The sequence below is a fragment of the Canis lupus genome, chromosome 37 (genome assembly GCF_011100685.1).
Source record: "Canis lupus familiaris isolate Mischka breed German Shepherd chromosome 37, alternate assembly UU_Cfam_GSD_1.0, whole genome shotgun sequence".
NCBI lineage: Eukaryota > Metazoa > Chordata > Mammalia > Carnivora > Canidae > Canis > Canis lupus.
The window spans coordinates 21079091-21102941 of record NC_049258.1 but is presented as its reverse complement, the minus strand read 5'-3'; the positions used below and the strand labels follow the sequence as shown (position 1 = coordinate 21102941).

Genomic DNA, 23851 nt, shown 5'->3' with positions numbered 1-23851 from the left:
TTCTTTCTTTTTAATTTAGAGTATTGTTTTTCCATAATGAAGCACATTTTAGACACTTCCTACAAATTCATATGGGCCCTGAAAGACGGGATACTTCTAGTTTGTTTCTCTAACATTTAAAGACAAACTGTGATGGTTGAAAATTATTTCTGCTAAGACTCTTATTTTCGCTTAGATGCCTAGAGTCTTCTTTTATTTACATATCCCCAAATTGTGGATTATTGTTGAGAAATCTTAAAACATTCTAACACACCTCCCTGGCAGTGTGGATAGGATTGAGGCAAATATTGTAGAGTTAGAATGTTGTAACAATATTTTAGCTACTCTTTTTTTTTTAATTTGTCATAAAGTTATATGCATTTCATTTTTCAATCACTGCTGATGGACTATGTTGCCATGTATTACATCTTTTACTTTTAACCAGCAAGAGGAGAAACGTTAATTTGATCTACCCTAATCTATGAAATCTTTTATTTTTTTTATTTTTTTATTTTTTTATTCACGACAGACAGAGAGAGACAGGCAGAGGGAGAAGCAGGCTCCATGCACACGGAGCCCGACATGGGACTTGATCCCGGGTCTCCAGGATCACGCCCTGGGCTGAAGGCGGTGCTAAACCACTGGGCCACCAGGGCTGCCCAATCTACCCTAATCTATAATATCCCTGAGTGATTCTGCAATGACTTCTTTTTTCTAAATCATATTAACTGTTACAACATATTGATGCCATGTTAGAACCATGTTGATTGAGAATATGCATTTACAGTCATGAGTTATCAATTAACCTTATAAAAATTATTTATTGTTAATATATACAGTTTCTTCACTTGTTTACTGTTTGGTTTTTCAAAGCTTTAGAATATAATGATGATAGAGAAAAAGTAAAATGTTCCTTTAGGGCAAATTGGTAGTATGTGATAGAACCATAACTAAAATAGTATCTAATGGAAAATGAACAGAAGGAAAAAATCACTGAAGACTAAACCCATCATAGAACACTTTATAGAAAGCATAACATGTGCCTCAACCTCAAAACGAGGAAGGCTCTGGATGGACAAACAAGAAGGTGGAGAGCAACCAAAGTCAGTGAGGAAATAGGTGGAGAATCAAAATAAAGTCCAGGAAGAAGAAAAAATAATTTTTTAAAGATTTCATTTATTTATTCATGACAGACACAGGGAGAGAGGCAGAGACATAGGCAGAGGGAGAAGCAGGCTCCCCATGGGGAGTCCAATGTGGGACTCAATCCCAGGGTCATGACCTGAGCAAAAGGTAAACTCTCAACCACTCAGCCACCCAGGTGTCCCTTAATAATTCAGATTTAGCCTCACAATTACTTTGGCTAGCACTAAGTGCTTGTGTTGGAGAAAAGGGGGTATGCCAAGATCAGAAAATTGATCTAGATCAAATTATAGAGGGCTTCAAATGTTATTATAAGGAGCATTTTTTTTTCTCATAAATAACAGATTGTGACTGAATGGTGCACTAAAATGTAACATGATAAAAAAGCAATGTTTTAAAATAAATCAAGGGCCCCTGGGTGGCTCAGTTGGTTAAGTACCTAACTCTTGGTTTTGGCTTAGGTTTTGATCTAATGGGTCCTGTGATGGAGCCCCATGTCAGGCTCCATGCTCTGTGGGGAGTCTGCTTGAAAATTCTCTCCCTCTGCCCCCCCTCATTTTCAAATAAATGAATAAATCTTAAAAAAAATAACAAATCAGTCAAGGCTAGACAATATGGACCTGAGAGAGGCATGCAAAAATGGCAATGTGTGCCATCATCCATAAATGATATTATCAAGTCTAAAAGTACCAATTAGACCATTAGCATGATGACAAATATTTTTCAATGCCATACAATGTTGGGAATACAGAAGTAAACATTATGATTCCCAGTCCTGCCATTCCATAAGAAAATGTTAGGTGAAAAGGTGTATCTGAGATATTATCATAATCTGGGAGGGTCAGAGAAAGATGCCCTTAAAGTGACTTTGAAAGCTCAGGGCTATGAACTGAATGTTTCTTTTCTGTATCCCTTGACCCCCAAAATTCACTGTTGAATCCTAATCTCCAATGTGATAGTATTTGGAGATGTGGCTTTGGAAAGGTAATTAGGACCTGAGGGTAGAGCCCTCATGATAAAATCAGTCTTTTTAAGAAGAAACACTAGAGAGTTTGCTTCCTCTCTCTGTTCTCAACCATGTGAGAATACAATAAGAAGACAGCCATCTGCAAACCAGGAAGTAGGCTCTCACCAGTCACCCGATCTACTATCATCTTGATCTTGGACTTTCAAGCTTCCAGAACTGTGAAAAATGTTTAAGCCACCCAGTATGTGGTAATTTTTTATAGCAGAATGAAAATGACTAAGGCCCCTAGCCCTGAAAGTATACTGAGAGTTAGCCATATAAAGAACAAGGGGGAGATCCCTGTGTGGCGCAGCAGTTTGGCGCCTGCCTTTGGCCCAGAGCGCGATCCTGGAGACCCGGGATCGAATCCCATGTCGGGCTCCCGGTGCATGGAGCCTGCTTCTCCCTCTGGCTGTGTCTCTGCCTCTCTCTCTCTCTCTCTCTCTCTCTGTGAGACTATCATAAATAAATAAAAATTTTAAAAAAATGAAAATAAAAAAAATGAAAAAAAAAAAAAAAAAAAGAACAAGGGGAAGGAAGAGTTTGGAGAACATTCCAAGTAGAAAGAATAGATCCTGGTGTGCTAGATAAATATAACCAGTTTTCTGGAATTTTATCTATTTATTTATTTTTTAATAATCCAAGAGCCTTTGATGAGCAAAATTACTGAAAAAACTAAACTACAATTGAGCTGAGCAATCTTGGGAAAATTATCTTGCTAAGCATGCTTTTGCTTCTATAAGAATTATAAAAGGCATTATGAAGTTGTCAGAATAAAAATAATTTGTAAAATGGGGTGTTTAAAATATCTTTGAAGTCTCTTAACAAGTTAAATGACACATGGCATTACAAAAGAGCATGAACCCTAATATTGAAATTTTGGAGAGGCAGAAAACTTGATCATTTATAAATAAATTCTAAGGCATGTGGCATTTTGACAAAAATCAAAGCCAGCCAATAACCATAAAAAAGATCAGATTAGTATGGGAAAGGGCTATTTAGCTGGGGAAAGGAGGGAGAAGAGGGAAAAAGTAAACATTTTAATCAAATCCAATACTTTGTTATTGATTTCTCTTTGCCAGACATACCTTGTAGAATACTTATAATGCTTTTGACATTGAGATATCTGGCCAAAGCTATTGGATTCGTCAAGGTAAAAGCTCAGTTCCTGGTGTAATCTCTTGTATTTCATTTATATGTGATTTATTTCTCTTTCCACAAGAAGGCTATTATTGATAAAATAAGTAAACTCGAATCCCAAAGGGAATCTGATGTCCACTCACCCAAAATAGGTTTGTAAAGTCTAAGCAGCAGCCAAGAAGAGGACTCAACAACATGAAGATCATGGGTTTCTCCTTTTCTTTTTTCTTTTCTTTCTCTCTTTCTTTTTTGTTTTGTTTTTCTTTTGTTTTTGGTGCAAAGTCAATACTAGTCAGATTTTCTTCCCTTTATGTGATAACCAATTCATTATTCTTGAAGTTTCAAATTACAAAAAGCTATGTTCCTACACTTCAAATGAGAGTTTTGTTCTTCGAAAAAATTTAATGTCATTTACTGTCATTAAGTCTGTATCTGCTTGTAACTGGATACTTTTACACAATGTCAAATCTGCAAAGATTTTTAAAGTAAACTCTACTGGGGTATTTTCTTAGTTGGTTCATCAAAGTTAGGATGATTGTCAAAAAAATCTTGACAAGCCTTAAAGCTGTCTTGTTTAATATTCTCAGTAAGATTTCAGATCAGGCTTAGATATCACGGTTTCCCAAATGTTTCAAAATAATGTCCTGGTTAATACTTAATGTAACTACAGTAGGTCTTATTGAATTTTGTGTCAATCAAAGACATCAAATACATGGAGAAAAATGAATTTATAGTTATAATAAAATAAAATTAGAATAATTCCTAATATATACACATCAGACCATTTTTATTTAGTGTCAAAAGAGATAGGGAAGAAATGTAAGCTATAATTCTTGCATCTTGCACATTTGATTTTAGTCTGAAGGTGGTGTTTAGTATTCAGACCCCTAGAATGCTAGCACTCAAAGGACCTCATTCCTGAGTCCAGTCCCTTCTGTCTTAAATCTAAGATCCAGAAGTGTCAAATAAAAAGGAAGAACTAAAGCTGACTCTAATACATTGCAACTTCTTACTATGTTCAACAAAGACTTCTGGTTGTCAAATGCAACAGGCATATTGCATATCTTATTTCATGAGTTGCTGGTGTTGATCTTGTAATTTAGCTCTTGTTCTTGCATCTCTTCTCTCCTGGCTTCCTCAGACCCATTTTGTCTTTGTTCATTTCCTGTTCCTTGGCACCTCCTACCTGGACTCTTATCCTATCTCTGCTGTTCACTACACATACTCTGATTCAATTAGTTCATCTCACCCTATTCAATCCCCCACCCCCAATATGGAGCTGTCATATAATTTATCACTCAAATTGGAACAATATTCACAGTAAGGGGGGGTGCCATTAATAGTTCTATAAGGGTAACAGGTATAAATTGGAACTTTTCTGAACAAACCAGGATGCATGGTCATCTCATCCATATAAAATGATGGAATGCAAACATGGTTTCAATTCTCTACCTCTTCCTGTATCCAAGACTTGACACTGTAATTCTGTTAGTGTCCACCTTCTCTCACTCTGGGCTTTGGCCAGTAGAATGAGAAGGAAATATCATGCCAGTTCAAGCTTAATCTTCAGGAGAATGCAAATACATCTGTTGCTTTTCTGGCATAATTAGGCTTACTTATCTTTGCACCTGTGCCTTGGTGTGAGCATACACCCAGCCTAGCCCATGGGACAGTGGGCGAAGCATGTAGGGATGAGACAGGTGGGGGATTTTAAAGGCACTCCAGCTGACACCATCAGAACTGAGCCATCCAGCTGACTTGGCTTAAAAACAGATATACAAAGAAGCTCAGCTCAAAGAAAAGATCTTCCCAGGTAAGAGCGATATTTACTGCTGACCTACAAAATTATGAATTCTATACTCTTATAGTAAGCTAAAAATATTTGAAGTAGTTTTATTATGCAACATCGCTGTGGCAGTAGATAATTCATAGACTAGCTCAAAAATCTCTCTCCTGAGATTCAGAGTCACGTGCTAAATATCTACCTAAATGTCCCACAGATGTTTCAAACTCAATAAACGTCCCCCAAACGATAAAATTTTCCAGAAATGTATCCCTTTACCTATATTCTTTATTTCATAAATCTAGTTTTTCAAGTTAAAACTCTGGAACCATATTAAATTCTCACTCTTCTCCAATTCCAACAAGAAGGGCTATTTTTATTGAGTCTATCTTTTATATATCTTCATAAGTCACTGATTTCTTCTATCACCACTAACTGGACCTTGGTTTTCAGTCAGGGCTCTTGCAGAGAATTAAGCCCTAATGGTATTTGAAAAATGCAACCCTCTCTAACAAGGATGCCAACCAAATTAAAACAACAGTATGTTTAGTATATCACTAAGATTTCTATATTGCTTACCTTGCAATTATCAGTAACAATACTTAAGAATGAAAACCGACTACAGTCATGTTGCTGCCTTTATAATGGCTATGGTTATTCTATGATTGTGCTCAGCATTTGATATAGTTTGTAAAAAGAGTTGAAAATAAATAGAATGGCCATGCCCTGACCCAGTTTGCCCATATGGATGTGGCCCTGGTGCACATTTACATCAAAGCATATTGTAGATGCAGAATGACAACTTTTGACCTGAGGGCTTATGTAGTCTTTCAAGGTGTTACATCCTCTCAATTAGAATGCTTTCATATATATTATAATGCCTTTCTGAGGTGAGAACTGTGAGCTTTACTGATATTTGTGAAGCAACAAAATTTTCTAAAAACTGCAATAACCTGCCAAGGTTTCCTGTGTAATTTAATCAGGCCATCAATCAGCAAGGTTAGGTCATACAAGCTAATATTTCTTTACAGCTTAGATACAGTTGAATGATTTTTGGTTTAACTAGAGGCAAAATTTTAGTTTCTCATGACATTTAACAGTTCTAGGAGTCATTATTTTGACAGCATCTATTTGACCTGAGAAACTTCCTGCTTACAAAAATAGTCTTAGGGTAAAATTTGCTTATATAAAAACTCAGGAATAAAAATGACCTCAAAGGTCAGTTTTAATCATCTATTAAAAATAAATATGGACTTCTGAGTTAAGATCATGGCATGGACCAGGCCTCTAACTTTCCCCACCCTGAGTTTATAAGAATGGCCATGTATGAATGAAAATAAAGAACAATATGCTCTATATTTGATGACTGGGAAATGTCATCAAATGCCCAAGATTTCGGGACACCTGATTGGCTCAGTAGTTGAGTGTCTGCCTTTGGCTCAGGGCATGATCCCAAAGTCCTGGGATAGAGTCCCGCATGCGGTTCCCTGTAGGGAGCCTGCTTCTCCCTCTGCCTATCTCTCTGCCTCTCTCTCTGTCTCTCATGAATAAATAGTCTCTTAAAAAAATGCCCAAGATTTAAAAAAATATTTGCTTAATATACTGCACGCCAAATTGGTTGGAAGAATGCATAATGGTCTGGTTTGAAGTTTCACATCCGTAAAAGAAGAGCAGCATTAAAAAGAACTTAGAAAAAAAAAAAAAGGCTAGAAAACCCCAATTAATACCACTTCAGATAGAGAGAGAAAGGAATTTATGGGACTAGTTGTCATAATACACAGAAGGTCATTGCAGCAAGGGATGTTTTTCTAGAACAAGTGTCTAAATTATAAGCAGAATACCCAGTGGGAGCTCTCTCTAGATCTGAATGGATCATAAAATCTCAGAAGTAGGGCCTTCCTTTTTAGGAAAGGTCTAAGAAAAGCAGAAAGCTCATGAAGCTTTAAAGCTTCTTTCTGGAAGAAGCATATAAAATTAATGGTAAGTTAGCACACTTAGACTAGTTTCCCATTGAGCTATTTATTCGACATCTTGTTTTTTTCTTTAAGCCATAAGATCTTTGAAATGATTCTAGAAGTCAGAAGAATGGGACAATTGTAAAGAATCTGAGAAAACAGCACTCTCTAAAATCTATTCACTAATAAAAAAAGGAAGAAAACAATTAGAAAACTACTGAATCCTATTTGCCAAATGTTCAGACAATTCAGCATTAAACAATTTAACATCTATAAAGGTTAGAAACAATTAGGTAGGAAAAATACAAAAAAAGTGAGGATCATGCAATATATTTGGGGATGGGACATTTGTAAAGATGGGATACAGGAGATGATAAACCTGCTCAAGGAAGGGATATAATATAAAGTATTTTGTTCATTTGAATGTATCAGTTCTATATTTTCAATTGTTTTCTGTTAACTGGATAAGTACCATGTGTTGCTCACCTATCAGAAGTGTTTTGTAAGAGGAAGACAGTGGCAGATTCTGAGGCTGCTCAGATAAGGCAAGTGTCAATTTCAGAAACTAGCTGAAGACTCAAGATGCAGCTCAGATTGGCTATACCAGGAACATGCCTTCTGAGCTATCTCACTCTTATGTCCCAAGTCAGGGAGAAAAAAAAAGGTGATGAAAACTGCTGTATTCTCTCAAGCCTGTTAAGTATGAATCCGTGACCCAAATTAGTTATATATGTGAAGGTGAATATTTGTCTACCATACAAGGCAGATTGGAATGATACAAACAGCAGGATCACATACCATGGCAGATCTATGTGAAATAAGGTATTTTCATATTTGTCCAATTAAAGTGCTTTGAGGGTGGGCCTCAACACTGGCAGTGGCAGGTGACAGATGTGGCTATAAATTAGTGAACTGGAAAAAGAATAAGGTAGCAGAGGCCACTTCCCAGCTCTTCTGGGGATATGAAGATCAGTTCTAAACTGGGCTACATGTATGGTACTTAATTGTTTACAGACAAGAACCACAATTATAGGTCTTTACATAGAGCAATGAAAAATATAATTATCAGATTAAAATCTGCAAACAAAATAAGTTCAATGTAAAAAATAATAATTTTTTTAACTTCACCCCTGAAAGAAGGGTGAAGGGATAAATTAGATAGTTGATAAAAATAGAGGACAGAGTTGAGAAATCAAATAGAAGATAGGAGCAATGTCAGAAAGAGAAAACAAAACAAATGACATAAAAATAATTATTAAAATAATATGAATAAAAATGCTTTGAATTAGACACAAAGATTAGAGCCCACATTTTTCATTCAAAATGAAAAAAATATTTTGTTTATTAAGAATCATTGAATTGGGGCACCTGTGTGGTTCAGTCAGTTAAGCATCTGATTGTTGATCTCAGCTCAGGTTTTGATCACAGGGTTGTGAGTTAAAGCCCCATGCTGGAGCTCCACAAATGTGGAGGCTGCTTCAAAAACAACAAAAGTCATTAAATTAAGAAGTACTTTGGGTCAAAGCTTGAGGAAAATCTAATAACAACGTAGATATGGAAAAAAAAAAGGAATTGAAAATATTGGTATAATGATACCAGCAGTAATTGGCATAATGATACCAGCAGTAGACAATATCATCAACTGACCATAGAGTTGTTTACACATCTTGTATTAAAATAAGTCTAAGTCATAAAGATAAACAATAAAAAAGAAGTTTGATTCAAGCCTACAGCTCATGCTGTTCTTAATGGAAAAAATAGTTATATTCCTTTGTTACATTAAGAATAAAATAAATATTTTAAATGGTGAAATTAAAAAAAGAGAACCATTAAACAAGAGAATAAATGGTGAGGTGAACGTTTTTATATGCATTAGGGCAAAAGAGAGCCATAAGAATAATTGGTTAGTAAATACTGCTACATAACTTTTGGAAAAATTTAATATCAAACAAGAATAACAATAACAAACCATAAAGAAAGATATTTATCAAACAAAAAAACTCCATAAGCAAACATTTATTTGAAGACTAAGTCTGGGAGATCTTTATGTATTACATAGTATAAAACGGTTATATTTAACAAAAAAAAAGGTTCTTATAAAGAAATAGAATTTTTAAAAATAAAAAAGTTGAGTTATTCACAAAAGAAATATAAATAGCTAATCTACAAGGAAAGATTAGTTTCACTAATAATTTCAGATTTTTTAATAATTTCAGTTTTAGTGTCAATGTCATACTCATTATACATCCAAGAGTTTGAAAAAAAATAAAAATTTAGAGTTGGCAAGAATTATCATTCATATACTATGGAAGGGAGTATAAATTGGTACAAATAGAATAGTACATATCTATTCTAATTTAATATACCTATAGTTCTATTTCTAATATAGTTTATACATAAAGTAGAATGCAGGTGTGAGTACTATAGAGATTAAACTGGACATCTTTTAGGGTTAGGATTATACACAAAAATTATTTCATTTTTCTTCTATGTCCAGAATGATGTTCCAAGCATTAAGCATCAATTTAAAATTATCAAATGTGTATCACTATTTTACCAAAATATTTTTAAAATAGAAATGGTTAACTTTTATAAGAAAGATATATAGTAAGCCCTTCAAAATTTCATAAAAGTGACTCTCTATCTGCCTATCATACCACTAGTCAGGGTCATTTGTATTTATACGTTTAATTATTTTTTTAAAAGAGCTTTATTGATATATAATTCATATATCATAAAATTCACCAATTTATAGGGCAAATTCAATGGTTTGAAGTATATTTACAGAGTTGTATAACCATCACCACTATTTCATCTGGCAATTTTTTTTTCTTAAGTTTTTATTTATTATCAAGAGAGATACTCGAAGGCAAAGGCAGATGTTTAACCAACTGAGCCACCCAGGTGCCCTCATCTGAGAATATTTTTAACACACCCCAAAGAAAATCCATATTCATTAGTTACTCCTCATTCTTTCCTCTTTACCATCCCTGGTAAGCACTTACCAATTTTTTCAACATATTACAGCATGTATCAGTACTTCATAGCTTTTTATTGTTTACAAAATATTCCACTGTCTTGATATAACATATTTTCTTTATCTGTTCATCAGTTGATGGAAATTTTGATTATTTCCTTTTTTTTTTTTTGATCATCATGAATAATGCTGCTATAAACATTTGCATAGAAATTTTTGTGTGGACCTATGCTTTTAATTTTCTTGGATATAAACCTATGAGTGGAAATGCTCGGTCATATGGTAATTGTGTATTTAGCATTTTGAAGAAGTGCTACACTGTTTTTCCAATGTGTCTGTAGCATTTTACAACCTAAGTAAGCCCAGTGAGACCCATTTCTGATTTCTTTCTTTCTTTAAAAAATATTTTATTTATTCATTTGAGACAGAGGGGTACAGAGTAAGAGAGAGAGAACATGAGCAGGGGAGGAGGAAAAGGAAGAGGAAGGGGAAGGAGAAGCAGATTCCCCACTGATTTGGGAGCTCGATGTAGGGCTCGATCCCAAGACCCTGAGATCATGACCTGAGCTGAAGGCAGACGCTTACCCATCTGAGCCACCCTGGAACCCCCTCTGCCATTTCTGATTTCTGATCTCCAGAACTACAAGGTAATAAACTATTGTTTTTGTTATGTTTGTTGAATTTGTTATGTTTGTGATATTTGTTGCAGCAACAATAAAAAAAAAAACTAATACAAGACCCAAAATACATGAAGCAAAAGTCACAGAATTAATAGAAGAAATAGACAATTCAACAATAACATTTGGGGAATTCAATTTCTTAATTTTAATGATAGGATAATTAGAAGAGCAACAAAGGAATATAAAACTTAACAGTGTAAGCCAATTAGACCTAACAGACATCTGTCAAAGACTCTACTCAGCAAAATAAGAATATACATTCTTCCCACACGTACATCAAACATTCTTTGGGATAACATACTAATGCTTTAAAAAAGCCTCCGTAAATTTAAAGGAATTAAATCATATGAAGTATGTTCTTTAACTACAATGGAATTAAAACAGAAAGCCATGACAGAAGGAAATTTAGGAAGTTCACAAATAAGTGGAAATCAAGTAGCATACTCCTAATTGGCCAATGGCTCAAAGAAGAAATTTTACAAGAAAAATCAGAAAATACTTTTGTACAAATGGAGACAAAAACACAACATACTGAAACTTATGGACTGCTCCCCATAGCACTGCTTAGAAGGTAAAGGTACTATAAATAGTACATTTGAAAAGAATAAAGATCTCAAATGATATCTAACCTTACACATTAAGAAACTTAAAAAAAAAAAAATCCAAGGAATGCAGAAGGAAAGAACAAATATTAGAGTGGAAATAAATGAAATAGAGAAAAATACATAGAAAATCAACAATAAAAGTTGGTTCTTTGAGAAAAGCAACAAAATTGACAAATCTTTTGCTAGACTGATCAACAAAAAAAGAGAGAGACTAATTACTAAAATCAAGAATGAAAGAAAGGCATTACTACCAAATTTACAGAATTAAAGGGATTATTTAGGAAACTGCAAAAAACTTGACAATAAATATGGCAGCAATGTGACACAAATTCAATAACCTAGATGAAATGGACAAATTCCTCAAGTTGAATTAGTAATCAAAACTTTTCCACAAAGAAAAGCTCAAGACCAACTGGCTTCATTGATGAATTTTGCCAAAGAATTAATACCAATTCTTCACAAATGCTTCCAAAAAATATGGGGAGAGGAAATGCTTCCTAACTTATTCTTTTAGGCCAATATTGGTCTGATTTCCAAAGCCAAGAAAGATATCACAAGAAAATTATAACCTCTATCTCTTATGAGTATAGATGCAAATATCTTCAACAAAATAGTAAACTGAATCCAACAATACATGAAAAGGGTTATATATAGCATGATTAAATAGCATTTATTCAAGGAATGCAAAGTTGTTTGATAAAAATCAGTTGACAAAAAACACTCTATTGATAAATGATAAAGACTACATAGCTATTTCAATAGTTGCAGGAAAGTTATTTAATAAAACCCAATACACTCTCAAGATAAATACACTCACAGAATTGAGAATAAAAGGGAATGCCCTAAACCTGATAAATGCATCCACAAAAAATCCACAATTAAGATCATATTTAATGGTCAAAGACAAAACACTTTCTTCCTAAGATCAGCAATAAGACAAGGACGTCTGCTCTTGCCATGTCTATTCAACATTGCTATGAAGTTTTTAGCTGAATAATTAGATTTAAAAAGGCATCTATATTGGAAAAAGGAAAATCTTTGCAAATAATATGTGAAGATAACATATCTAGAAAACTCTAAGAATTCTACCAAAAATATTGAAATTAATAAATGAGGTTGCATAGTGATACAAGATGAATACACAAAAATCAACTGCATTTTTAGACCTTAGGAATGAACAATCTGAAAATTAAGAAAGCAATTTTATTTACAATAGCATCAGTACAAATAGAATATTGAGGAATATATTTAATAACAATACTCACACTGTATTAGTTCTTTTCTTATGTGTGTTATAACACATTACCACAAAGTTGGTGGCATAAAATAACACAAATTTATTATTTTCTAATTCTGGAACTCTGAAATAAGTTTCACTGAACTGAGGTCAAAATATCAAAAAAACAGGTGTCTTGAAGGGAGAAGACATCACATAGTTTCATATCACTCTTACTGTAACCCTTCTGCTTTCCTTTTTCACATTTAAAGGGGACGTGATTACATGGGGTCCACCTGGATAATCCAGGGTAATTTTCACATCTTAATGTCAATGGACTAGAAACCTTAATTTCATCTGCAATTTTAATTCCATTTTATAATATAAAATATGTATAGGCTCTGTACATTGTCTTGCTTCTTTTCATATTTCCTATTTCTGGTCATTGTTGAAAATCTGACATTTAAAGTAATATGGAAAGTCTGGAAGTCAGACTTCCTCCTCTCCAGGATTTGTCATTGCTGCTATTTGTTGTTGTTATTTGTTTCTTAGTGTCTTTCCTGAAATAATATATTCTTTGTTGTGTGTGGCCACAGAAGTCTGCTCATTTAGCTAATAATTGGACAGGTGCTGGTTTAATGCCTTGAGTCAATAAGTCATCCAACCTTTGCAAGTGGCTCTGTATGGATGCTGGGTACATCCTCAACACTCTGGAAGTTTATAGAGTGCCTTAGCCTTTGCTTCCTGCTTGCACAAGTTCTCAAGGTCAGTCAGAGGTGAGAGATTAGACTCTTCTCAAGTCTTTTCTGAGCATGCATGCACTTCTTCAAATGCATGTGTCCTCCGACATTTCTAGGAATATGGCAGTATTTCAAAGCCCTTAGGGATATTTAATTCTTCTGCTTTTCTATTTAAGAATTTGGTCAACCTCTTATTTGGTCTGACTGTTATTGCTGCCTCTGGCAGCTGCAATATTAAACACATACCGCTAATTGTTTGCTGCAAATGCCCTGTCAAATAATCCATTCATACAGAGTAAGTTCTGACTCGGGTCTAATAAAAACAAACTCTGCATATAGATATTTCCAGGAGGCTTCCAGAAAGTATAAATAGTGATATCTGTCTGAGAATGGGGCTTTGTGATCTCCAAACTTTTTTGGCACCTCTAGTTGCTGGTACTGGTTTTCACAGCTACCATGATTGTGAGGCAGTTGATTTTCAAAGCTACTGCAGAGCTACAGAGAGAGGAATGGGAACAGGGAGGTTTTCCTCCAATAAATCCTCCTTGAATGGGGGCAGGCCTTTGGTTAAGTTCTAAACAAAATTGATTTTAGCAATTTTTGCCAATGTTCTCTCAACTTTTACAGAGGAGGACATTTTTGAAGGTTCTTATTCAGCCATCCTAGAAATGCTTCCCCTTATAACTGAGTTTTTTTTTTTTTTAAGATTTTTATGTATTTATTCATGAGAGACACAGAAGGAAAGAGGCAGAGACACAGGCAGAGGGAGAAGCAGGCTCCATACAGGGAGCCCAACACGCGATTAGATCCCGGGTCTCCAGGATCAGGCCCTGGGCTAAGGGCAGCACTAAACCACCTAGCCACCAAGACTGCCCCACAACTGAGTTTTTGAATGAAATTTATCCTCATGGTAATATTATTAAGAGAAGACTTGATATTTTTTTAGAGGTTTTGTGGCAAATGAAGAATAGTAGGCTTGGGTTTTTTTTTTTTTTTGATAAAATGATCTCATTAATAATGAGTTGTATGCATGTGAATGTGTATGTTTGTGCATGTTTGTGAGTATATCCCTTTAATCACATGATACTATTAGGAGTATGAATAAAAGTGGCTACATTCCTGGTCTAACATCTCCAATTCTGTTCATTTTAATTAAGTAAATATTTATTGATTCCCTATAATGTTTCAATTGATATGTTAGACAAAGATGGGTATCATACAGATCCTGCTCTTAATGTTTTTAAGTGTTCCTTGGATTTCTTTCTTGCTAGGTCAAGGTAGAGAAGCCAATAGACCTGGAGACAATATTGCTTTCAGGGGAAAAAAAAAAAAAAAAAAAACACATCAAGGCAAAAATCTGCCCAACAACATGAACAATTCTGCTGTTACCAAATGCTTATTCTGAGCCCAAGACAGCCAAATGTTCTATATAAATTTTCTCATGCAGCCTTCACGTAAACCTAAGGAAGTAGGTTATTCCCATTTTCAAATGAGCAACTAGGCTACCAGAGATTAAATAAAATGATACATCTGTTTTTGTCATATAAACACTTGAAAAAGGGTCTGACTTTAGGAAGTGCTTCTTCTGTAGAACCACATCCTGTCATTTGCCTCAGGAGAACCCTTGGGCAGTGTCTTCAACTTTCACTGAGCTCTGAGACTATGAGAAATACTTCCTCTATTTTTAAAGATTTATTTATTTATTTGAGATGGAGAGAGAGAGTGCACAAGTGTGGCAGAAGGGCAGATGGAGAGGAAAGAATCTTAAGCAGACTCCCCATGAAGCATAGAGCCTGATGCATGGCTTGATCTCATGACCCTGAGACCATGACCTAAGTTAAAATCAAGTTGGATGCTAAGCCAACTGCACTACCCAGGTGCCTCAAAATATATATTTTCTAGACACTTTTCTTAATGGTGATTACATATTACTTTAAAAATTAAACAAAAAACATTAAGTAAGTGCTAATATTTTCAAGCCTTATCTCTTTCACACCAACAGGACTTAACTACATTAAGAAGGAAATTATAATGTATACCCCCTTCAAAGAATATAAAGACCATTAATCATTTAACAGGTATATCTCAAAATTATTTTGTTAAAAATCTACTGAGGTTTCCAGATGATCAGAGTATCTACCTCTAAAGCTCAGGAAGAAGCAAGACACTACAATCCTATGGAAATTGTACATCGACTTCTTCATTATGCTTTGAAATTTGAACTCTTGACTTCATGCTTCCAGCAAATAAAAAGATTATTCGTGCTTCTGTTTTTTTCTAATAACTAAATGATATACTTGTCAAGGAGCTTTCATACTATGATTTTAAGCACTATATAAATATATAAATAGATAGCTTGTACAGGGAAGAGAGAGTATGAGGGATTTCGTAGAGACCTATTTATTCACAAATCATAAATCAGCTTATAAGGGTAGAAGTTATGTTTAACAGGATGCTCTCAGGTCTATTTCTGCCTCAGGCAATGAACTCAGGAAAAAATTGCAGCACTCTGAAATTGTTTAAACCACTAATCCCAAATACTTTCATTTTATAGAGATATTTAGGAAGATACACACTGTTTCACATAATAAGCTCTGGGCATACAAAAGAAAACATAATCCCAAGAATCAGAGAACTGGACATTGTATTTATCTCAAAACTACCTGACTGTCATTGGTATCATTCCCTGGTAGAGGAAAGGAGTAAATAGCATAGTGTGTGTTCTATTTACCTCTTAATATTAACCTGGAGATTGATATGTAACTCTGTGTTTCAGTTGCCCAAAACTAGTCTGAATAGACCAATAACAATAAAACATGTCTGTGGATACAGAAGGTCAAACACTATATGCTTTATATTCCTCATAAAACAAATTGAAAAAAAGTATTTTAAAAAGCTTTTGGGGAATCCCTGGGTGGCTCAGGGTTTAGCACCTGCCTTTGGCCCAGGGCATGGTCCTGGAGTCCCAGAATCAAGTCCCGCATCAGGCTCCCTGCATGGAGCCTGCTTCTCCTTCTGCCTGTGTCTCTGCCTCTCTCTCTCTCTCTCTCTCTCTTTCATGAATAAATAAATAAAATCTATTTTTGGTTTTGGTGTTTGGTGTTTCTGATCAAAAATTTTTTTCAATTAAAACCAAAAAAAAAGTAATATGCAGTATTCTTTCTCTCTTCTTTAGAAACAAAATATGGTATAAATTATTAGTGTAAGTTTTAAAAACTTGTTTTTTAAGAGCTAAGAGTAGTTATATAACATACACCTTTTTACATTAATTATATTTATTTTTCAATTATAACTGTTTGATGTTTAACTTGATAAGAATTTCAGACATGATGAAATATGGTTTGATAGTGTTTTTCCAATGGGTTTGGTGGGACCCAGTCATCATAACATATTCTTCTTTTCTTATCTCACTGTGTTTAAGGCTGCCAGCTTTATTAAAAAGTTTTGAGTTATCTCTACATCCTCAAAATACCAAATGAATGAATAACAAATGATAATGGTAACACTTATTGAGCATATATGTATCAGGCAATAGTATTTGTGTTTTTAATATACTATAGCATTTCACCTTCACCATCAATCTACAAGGTAGGTATCATTATGCTGTCCATTTCACAGATGAGAAAACTGATAGAACTAGCAAAGGTGAAGCTAGGATTCTAACATGGGCAACCTGAAACTGATTCCATGCGTCTGTGGTTAAGAGTCAGATATCTAATTTACACTGGGGTATGCTTAGTTTCTACTTTGTGGAATTGTATATTTCACTCAACAGTGCAAAGGCAATGCCAGTGCACATTCTCTGTATTGCTCCACTCGTTCACCATTTTCAGTAACTGATAAAAATCTCTTTCACAGCTAGTTCCTTAGTCTACCCTGTAAATGCAAAAGGTGTTTTACCTTATCAATGTATGATTGCCATCTAGTGGTAAATATGTAATAACAGTCAGTTTTACAGTGATTAGTTACCCACATCATTCCTAAAAATTGTCTTGATTCACAAATCCTACTAAGGAACTTAGAAACTTAGATACAAACAAAATCAATTCTACTGCAAACAACTTATAGTAATGATCAGGGTGTGTACAGCATTATTTTGAAATGATACACCCTTTGGGAGACTGGCCTTCTGTGACAAGAATTTTTAAAAGCTGTCAGTTAAAATATTGGTCCAGTGTTTATAATTAAAAGTTTCCCATGTACATTTTTCTTGTGTGAATTACAAATATGTTAGAAAATGTCAGTGTTCAAATTATTTTAAAAAAAATCATTATCATTAAAGGAAAGAAAAATATGTGGCTGACATTTATTGAGAATAAATATTGATAAGTAAGCTTGCACAGATATGTGATACTTGCTCGTATGCTGATTTTAGGTATTTTAGGTATTTTTGATTTTTTGGTTTTATGTTTCCCACTTTGCCTATTACCTGTAAGCACCCATTCCTATTTTGACCTATCTAAGTCCATGGCATCCAGAGTCTACATTCACCCACCGTATTTTCTTAGTTTCCCAGCTGTTCCAAAACCTATTCTTCTTGTCAATTGCAACACATGAAGCTTAACAATATTTGCAAATAATGTGCCTTAAATACAGATACTAGGTTTTTATCCATCCATTTTAAAGTAATTTTCAATATTTATCTACTATTACAATTTATGTTATAATGTCCTCATAGTTGAATCACTTATGTTTTCCATACTTTTCAAATACAAATCTTATTTGGTCATTGCACATTGTTTTTTCAAACATGGGACTGAATTCCAGTTCCTTTCTCTTTAAAAGTTTTGCAACTGTAATTGTGAAGTGGGCCTATAGTTATGGGGTAGGGGCCTGGATTTGTTCAGGTTAGAGTTATATTTTTGCTCCATTTTTAAAACTAGTATTAAAATTTCCTTATTTTCCTTGGCTTCAAAAAATTCCTTGAATGCAAAAATTGATTTTTTAGAATAAAATTTTTAAAATTCAGCCAATAGAACTGCTCAACATGGGAATGCAAAGTACAACTTTTAGAACTGTTTTTTTTTTTTTTTTCATTGTTATTAATCTATTCTGGGTTCTATTCCATCTTGATTAAGTATTGGTAATATTTATTTTTATAGAAATCTATGTTTTTATCAAATATATATATTTGAATAAATATATGTATACTTGGAGATATATACATGGATAAATATATATATATATACTTAGATGTATACATATTTATATATATATTTTATAGATATAGATTTATCTCTGTGATTTTAACTCCTCTCAAATCACTTAGGTTTATATTTCTGTTTCCTCACTTTCATTTTTCCAGCAGTTTTTTGAGGTGTCTATACTTATATTATTATAGTTCTTTATTTTTCTATTTTTTCTCAAAAAAACTTTTAGATTAAAACATATTCCCTTTTTATTTTAATTTCTATTTTTCATTTATTCATTATTTTGCTTTTCTACATTTTGTTGACCAGTTGTACTTTTTATCTGAATTTATAATTCACTTTTTATTTTTGTGTGCGTGTTTAATAAAAAAAACATTGAAAGCTATGAATTTTACTCTGACTACAGCTTTGGTTACATCTCATATGTATAGTAAGTATTGTGGGAGTGATTGTTCATCAACTAGTGTTTATAGTTCCTCTGTGACTCAATATTCATTTATTTACTTTTTAATAATGCAGGTTTCATTTTATTTAAGTTATTGATTTATTTTCTTTTATTATTAAATCTTCTTTACAAATTGTAGATTGTATAATTTCTATTCTGAAGAATTAATTTACACTAAATTTTTGGTGTAAGATTTATGTGTTTTTTTTAAAAACTAACAAATGATTTAAAATAAAAATAAAAAAATTATTTAAAATAATCTATATTTTCTGTTCATAAAGTTCAACATATACTATTAAATATACTTGCTAGTTTATTAATTCCTCTAATTCCATTGTAATTTTGTTTACTTGACAGGTTAAAAAAATTGAGAGAGATAATCCTTGACTCTGATGATTATAGTTTGTCAGAATCTTCCTGTATTTACAAGATCTTTTGTTTTATATATTTCCACATCATATTATCTGAATTCTCAAGTGAGAAATCATCTTCTCAGCTATTTTTTTCATCTATCAATCTTTGATATAAATATTACTATGCCTCTTGTATTTGTTGTGTATATATTGAAGAGGCCTACTTTGGCAAGTGAAATAGGACAACAAAGATTGATTTGCTTAGGTCAGGGTAAGTACTACTGTCATATCAAGTAGGATTGACCCCAGAAGAAATCTGGGTCATGTCATTGTGGAAGAGACATTGCATTGAATGTCATAGTAATCAGGAAGACATCCAGTTGGAAGTAATGTAAGTTACAGTTTCTAGTCATAGCTACACAGAAACATAGGAACAACTACAATTAAAAATAAAATAAAATGTACAAGTTTCTTTTCCTATGTGAAGAGCACAGGGATCAGGTACATAGTATGTCCACTCTGAGCCTCTTCCCAGGAAGCAGAATCAAGCTGATCACACAAATGGGCTCTGAGAAAGACTACGATTGCATTCTTTAGCCAAAGATCCAACTACATACTGAAGTATCATATTTGAATCAAATTTATGTTTAATTTTTTAACAGATGAGTATATAGAGAAATAGAAAAAATATTACCTTCAACAATAAACTATTTTTTTACTGACCAAATTACCTAAGCCACAATAAAAATCAAAGTTCAAAAATTTAAATTTCGGAAAGTGTTAAGTGTCGACAAATTTTAAAACATGTATGTTTGTGTGTACATATATATATATTACATACATAATATTATACATTGGTTTTTATTATGCATATGTTTTTCAATGTTGGTTTGCATTATAAAATTTTGAGGTTTCAAATATAAACTCTTTCTGAATTAATTTCTACCCCAAATATAAGAGTTTTTTTCTTGTTATTTCTAATAATGATTCGTTATTTTTACTAACTCTACAGAAAGAACACTTGCTATTCAGCATTTCTCACTTAAGAACATTTAAGGTTAAATGTATTTGTTTCTCAGGATTCCCTACACACTAGAAAAAAAAAAGTGTAGCTGCATTTTACTACAATTCTGCCAAAGAAAAGTACTAAAATGTAAATTCATATTGTGAGTGAATAATGATGTATTTCACCTCATTTTAATTTCAGTAATTGAGTGGGAAAACAGGAAGATCTATTAAAAGGACTTTATGCTGGTCAAGCACTAATGAGAAAATTCTCGGAGTCCCTGGCTACCATGGTAACAGGGCATTATGGAAATCTGATTAGCATGCCCAGCAGCTACATAAGTGATAGGCTATACTACTAATTGCATTGTCTCTGCTAGCAAGATGGGCTTTATGTTTCTAAGAGGTAAGAAGTGGCATGAATCTGTTTACCTATATACCAGATATGAAATGCACTACATGTTTAAAAATTAAATTCACACATCTAGTATCAAAGATAAATTACACTTGAAGGAGCTTTTCAAAAATTAAAATAAATCTCACTGTTCTCATTCAGTCACAAATTTCTGAAAAATTAGTTATTTTTATTTCAGTCTAACTTCATTGGCATTCATATGAAGGATAAGACAAACACAGTGGTTTTCTTTTAAAGGAATTTTGTGAACATGAAAATAAATCAATAGAGTCCTCGTAAGAACAAAATTTCCCAATGGGATGGTTTAGAAATTGTACCAATAACTATGTGTCCCCAAAAGTACCTAGACCATTGAGTGTTAGAGCCACTTGTAAGAGTGTTTACAAATGTTAAACAGTGTAATGATGAATAAGAGAATACAGTCAGGACTGGGCGGTAGAAAAGGAGTTGCCCCTGGAACGAGTGTGGGCAGAACTTTCTGCCACTAGAAATAAGTACCTATGTGTTTAACAATGTCTTTACTTCTGTGCCCTTGGCCTCTGGATACCAAAATACAGTAAATTCTGCAATTACAGGGTTCAATGCCTTCAGTTTTACTTTGTTCTCTGTAATATTTTGAGTGTCATTAAATTTTTAAAGAAATTGATCACTGCCTTCTAATCCCTTTTAGTAGATAACTTAATTCTAAGAGGAAAACCTGTAAGATTAACAAGCAAAGTAAAGACTGGCATGCATTCTTGACTAGAAATCCATGTGCCTTATCAGAGCTTGCGTGTACAAGGAGCATTAATTGTGCTTGTCCTGGGATACCTCTTACTTTTGCTAAGTGTGTTAGCATGTGGACTTTTACATGTTCCAAATATCAAAAGCTATCAATCTAAAGTCAATATAATGAAAGCCAAGAAAACCATTTATCTACATGTCTCAAAATTCAGTGGAGGGTGTGGGGTTCCAGAGAGAAAAGTGTCATAAAAGCTAGCCAAGTACAAACTTTCATTTATATAAGATGACTAAGTCCTAGAGATCTATTGTAGAACATAGAGTCAATAATATTACACTGTATACTTAAAATTTTCTTTGAAAAAAAAAGATTTATTATTCATGAGAGACAGAGAGAGAGAAAGAGAGAGAGAGTGAGGGGCAGAGACACAGGCAGAGGGAGAAGCAGGCTCCATGCAGGGAGCGGGATGCAGGACTCGATCCCGAGACTCCAGCATCACGCCCTGGGCCAAAGGCAGGTGCTAAACCGCTGAGCCACCCAGGGATCCTCTATATTGTATACTTAAAAATTCTTAAGAGGGTAGATTTTAAGTATCTTATAATTAATAGTAATGTGGGTGGGAGGATATTTTCAGAGACAATAGGTGTGTTTATGGCATAGATTGTGGTGGTCATTTCAGGGATGTACATTTATCTTCAAACTTACCAAGTTGCATATATTAACTTTGCACAATTTTTTTTGTATGTCATTTCATATTTCAATAAAGTAGTTTTTTAAAAAGCCAGTAGAGTGACAAAACATAAACAAGTGCATTCCTGGAGAGTGGAAGCAGGTTCAGGGAGTTGTGTGTACTGACCTGGGATGGAAGCAGCAGTTGGAAAGCCAGTCGGTATGGCCAAATCCTGTGTGAAGCACGTTGCCTTTGGGGAGCCCCACTACCTTCCAGAGACGGTCCTCCCCACAGGTGACTAGGATGTCTTTGTGGGGGTGCATGATGACACTGCACAGGGAGAGACAAGAAAAGAGTGTTGTGAGGAGATAATAGCAAATGGTTCCACATTCTGATTAAGTGAAATGACAGTGGTTATCCCATTTTATCAAGGCAAGATCGCTTGCAGAGTGTTGGCTCAGGAGTCAGAAGAGCCAGGTTCTACATCCTGGCTGTAGTTCTAATGCTTACAGCCTCTGATTGCCATCAATCTAATAAACTTTACTGGATCTCAGATTTCTCGTTTGCAAACTATGATGACAAGTTAAGGCAAATGTCTTAATCCTGACTTGAAAACAATAATTCTGATTTTCCTTTTATAAAGGAAAAGTCATGCCAATCATGGTTTGGTGTGAGGATATGTGGACCAGTAGCCATGCTTAACAGAAAAAAAAAATTAAGATTCTTTTCAGACTACAGTGTATCTTAAATCAGGCATTATCCAGGAAAAGATCATGAATCATAACCATATTATCATAGCTCTATAACAAATACTATAAATGAAACATTAACTCCAAGGCCCACTATCTACACAAAGTGAAGAAGCTCAAATTCTAAGCTAATATGCCACTTAAATTGGCTTCAGTCAATGCACAGTACACAAATTACAGTAATGAATTCAGGATGCATAAGGCAATTCCCACTTTATAAAGGCATAGAGAGAAATGAGAAAGAAGTATGTAAAATTAATGATTAACACATTAAGCAGTATTATTTGAACTGGGCTATGATCATTGTGGCTATTTAAATATTGGAGTTAAACCATTCTAAAATCAAGAGTCTACAAGGTTAATGCCTGATATTTTATCTATGGCAATGCTTTAATCTTATTTATATAGAGTTTCATCTATGCTTTACAATGTAATAGGAACAAATGTGCCCACTGCTAAGCACCTATTAAAATGCCAGCCTATATATTATCAACAAATTATTCAATTTCAGCATAGCCATCTCAAATCAAAGATATAATACATTTACTTGCCTATAATATAGAGAAGTAAAACAAATAAAGACTTTAAAAATAAATCTTTTAAAAAAATATATTTATTTATTTATTTATTGGGGGGGGTGGGCAGAGACACAGGCAGAGGGAGAAGCAGGCTCCACGCAGGAAGCCCGACCTGGGACTTGATCCCGGGTCTCCAGGATCACACCCCAGGCTGCAGGCAGCGCTAAACCGCTGTGCCACTGGGGCTGCCCCAAAAATAAAATTTTTACATTCATTTCTCCTGCAGTCCATTCTGTGAATAGCCTTGTTCCTTTCTTCTGCAATACAGAATTTAAGAAATCTATTTCCCAATGACATCATGGTCTCAGTGCACATCTACATCATTAACTCCAGGGCTTATATGAGAGGAAAACTTTCCTCAATATGGATCCCTTCCAGTAATACCATCAAATCCCAAAACTTGGGGCTGAAAAATTATGTCCTTGAATTAGACCTATGCAATTTCAGAAATCTGCTGGGGTCAGTTAGTGTTGAAAATATTCAATTTACAGGCATGTAACTACTATAAGCAGGACCTTCTTTCTAGTGAAACTCTGCTTCA

General features: G+C 34.0%; 1 protein-coding gene across 6 annotated transcripts in view; it reads right to left on the bottom strand.

The window, feature by feature from the left end:
* Positions 1-23851, bottom strand: part of SPAG16 (sperm associated antigen 16) — a 907696-nt gene that overhangs the window by 453059 nt on the left and 430786 nt on the right. For all 6 annotated transcript variants that reach the window (XM_038585670.1, XM_038585671.1, XM_038585672.1 and 3 more), the window contains exon 11: positions 22170-22313. In XM_038585670.1, the coding sequence (XP_038441598.1) occupies positions 22170-22313 (144 nt within the window). The remainder of the gene's footprint in view (positions 1-22169; positions 22314-23851) is intronic.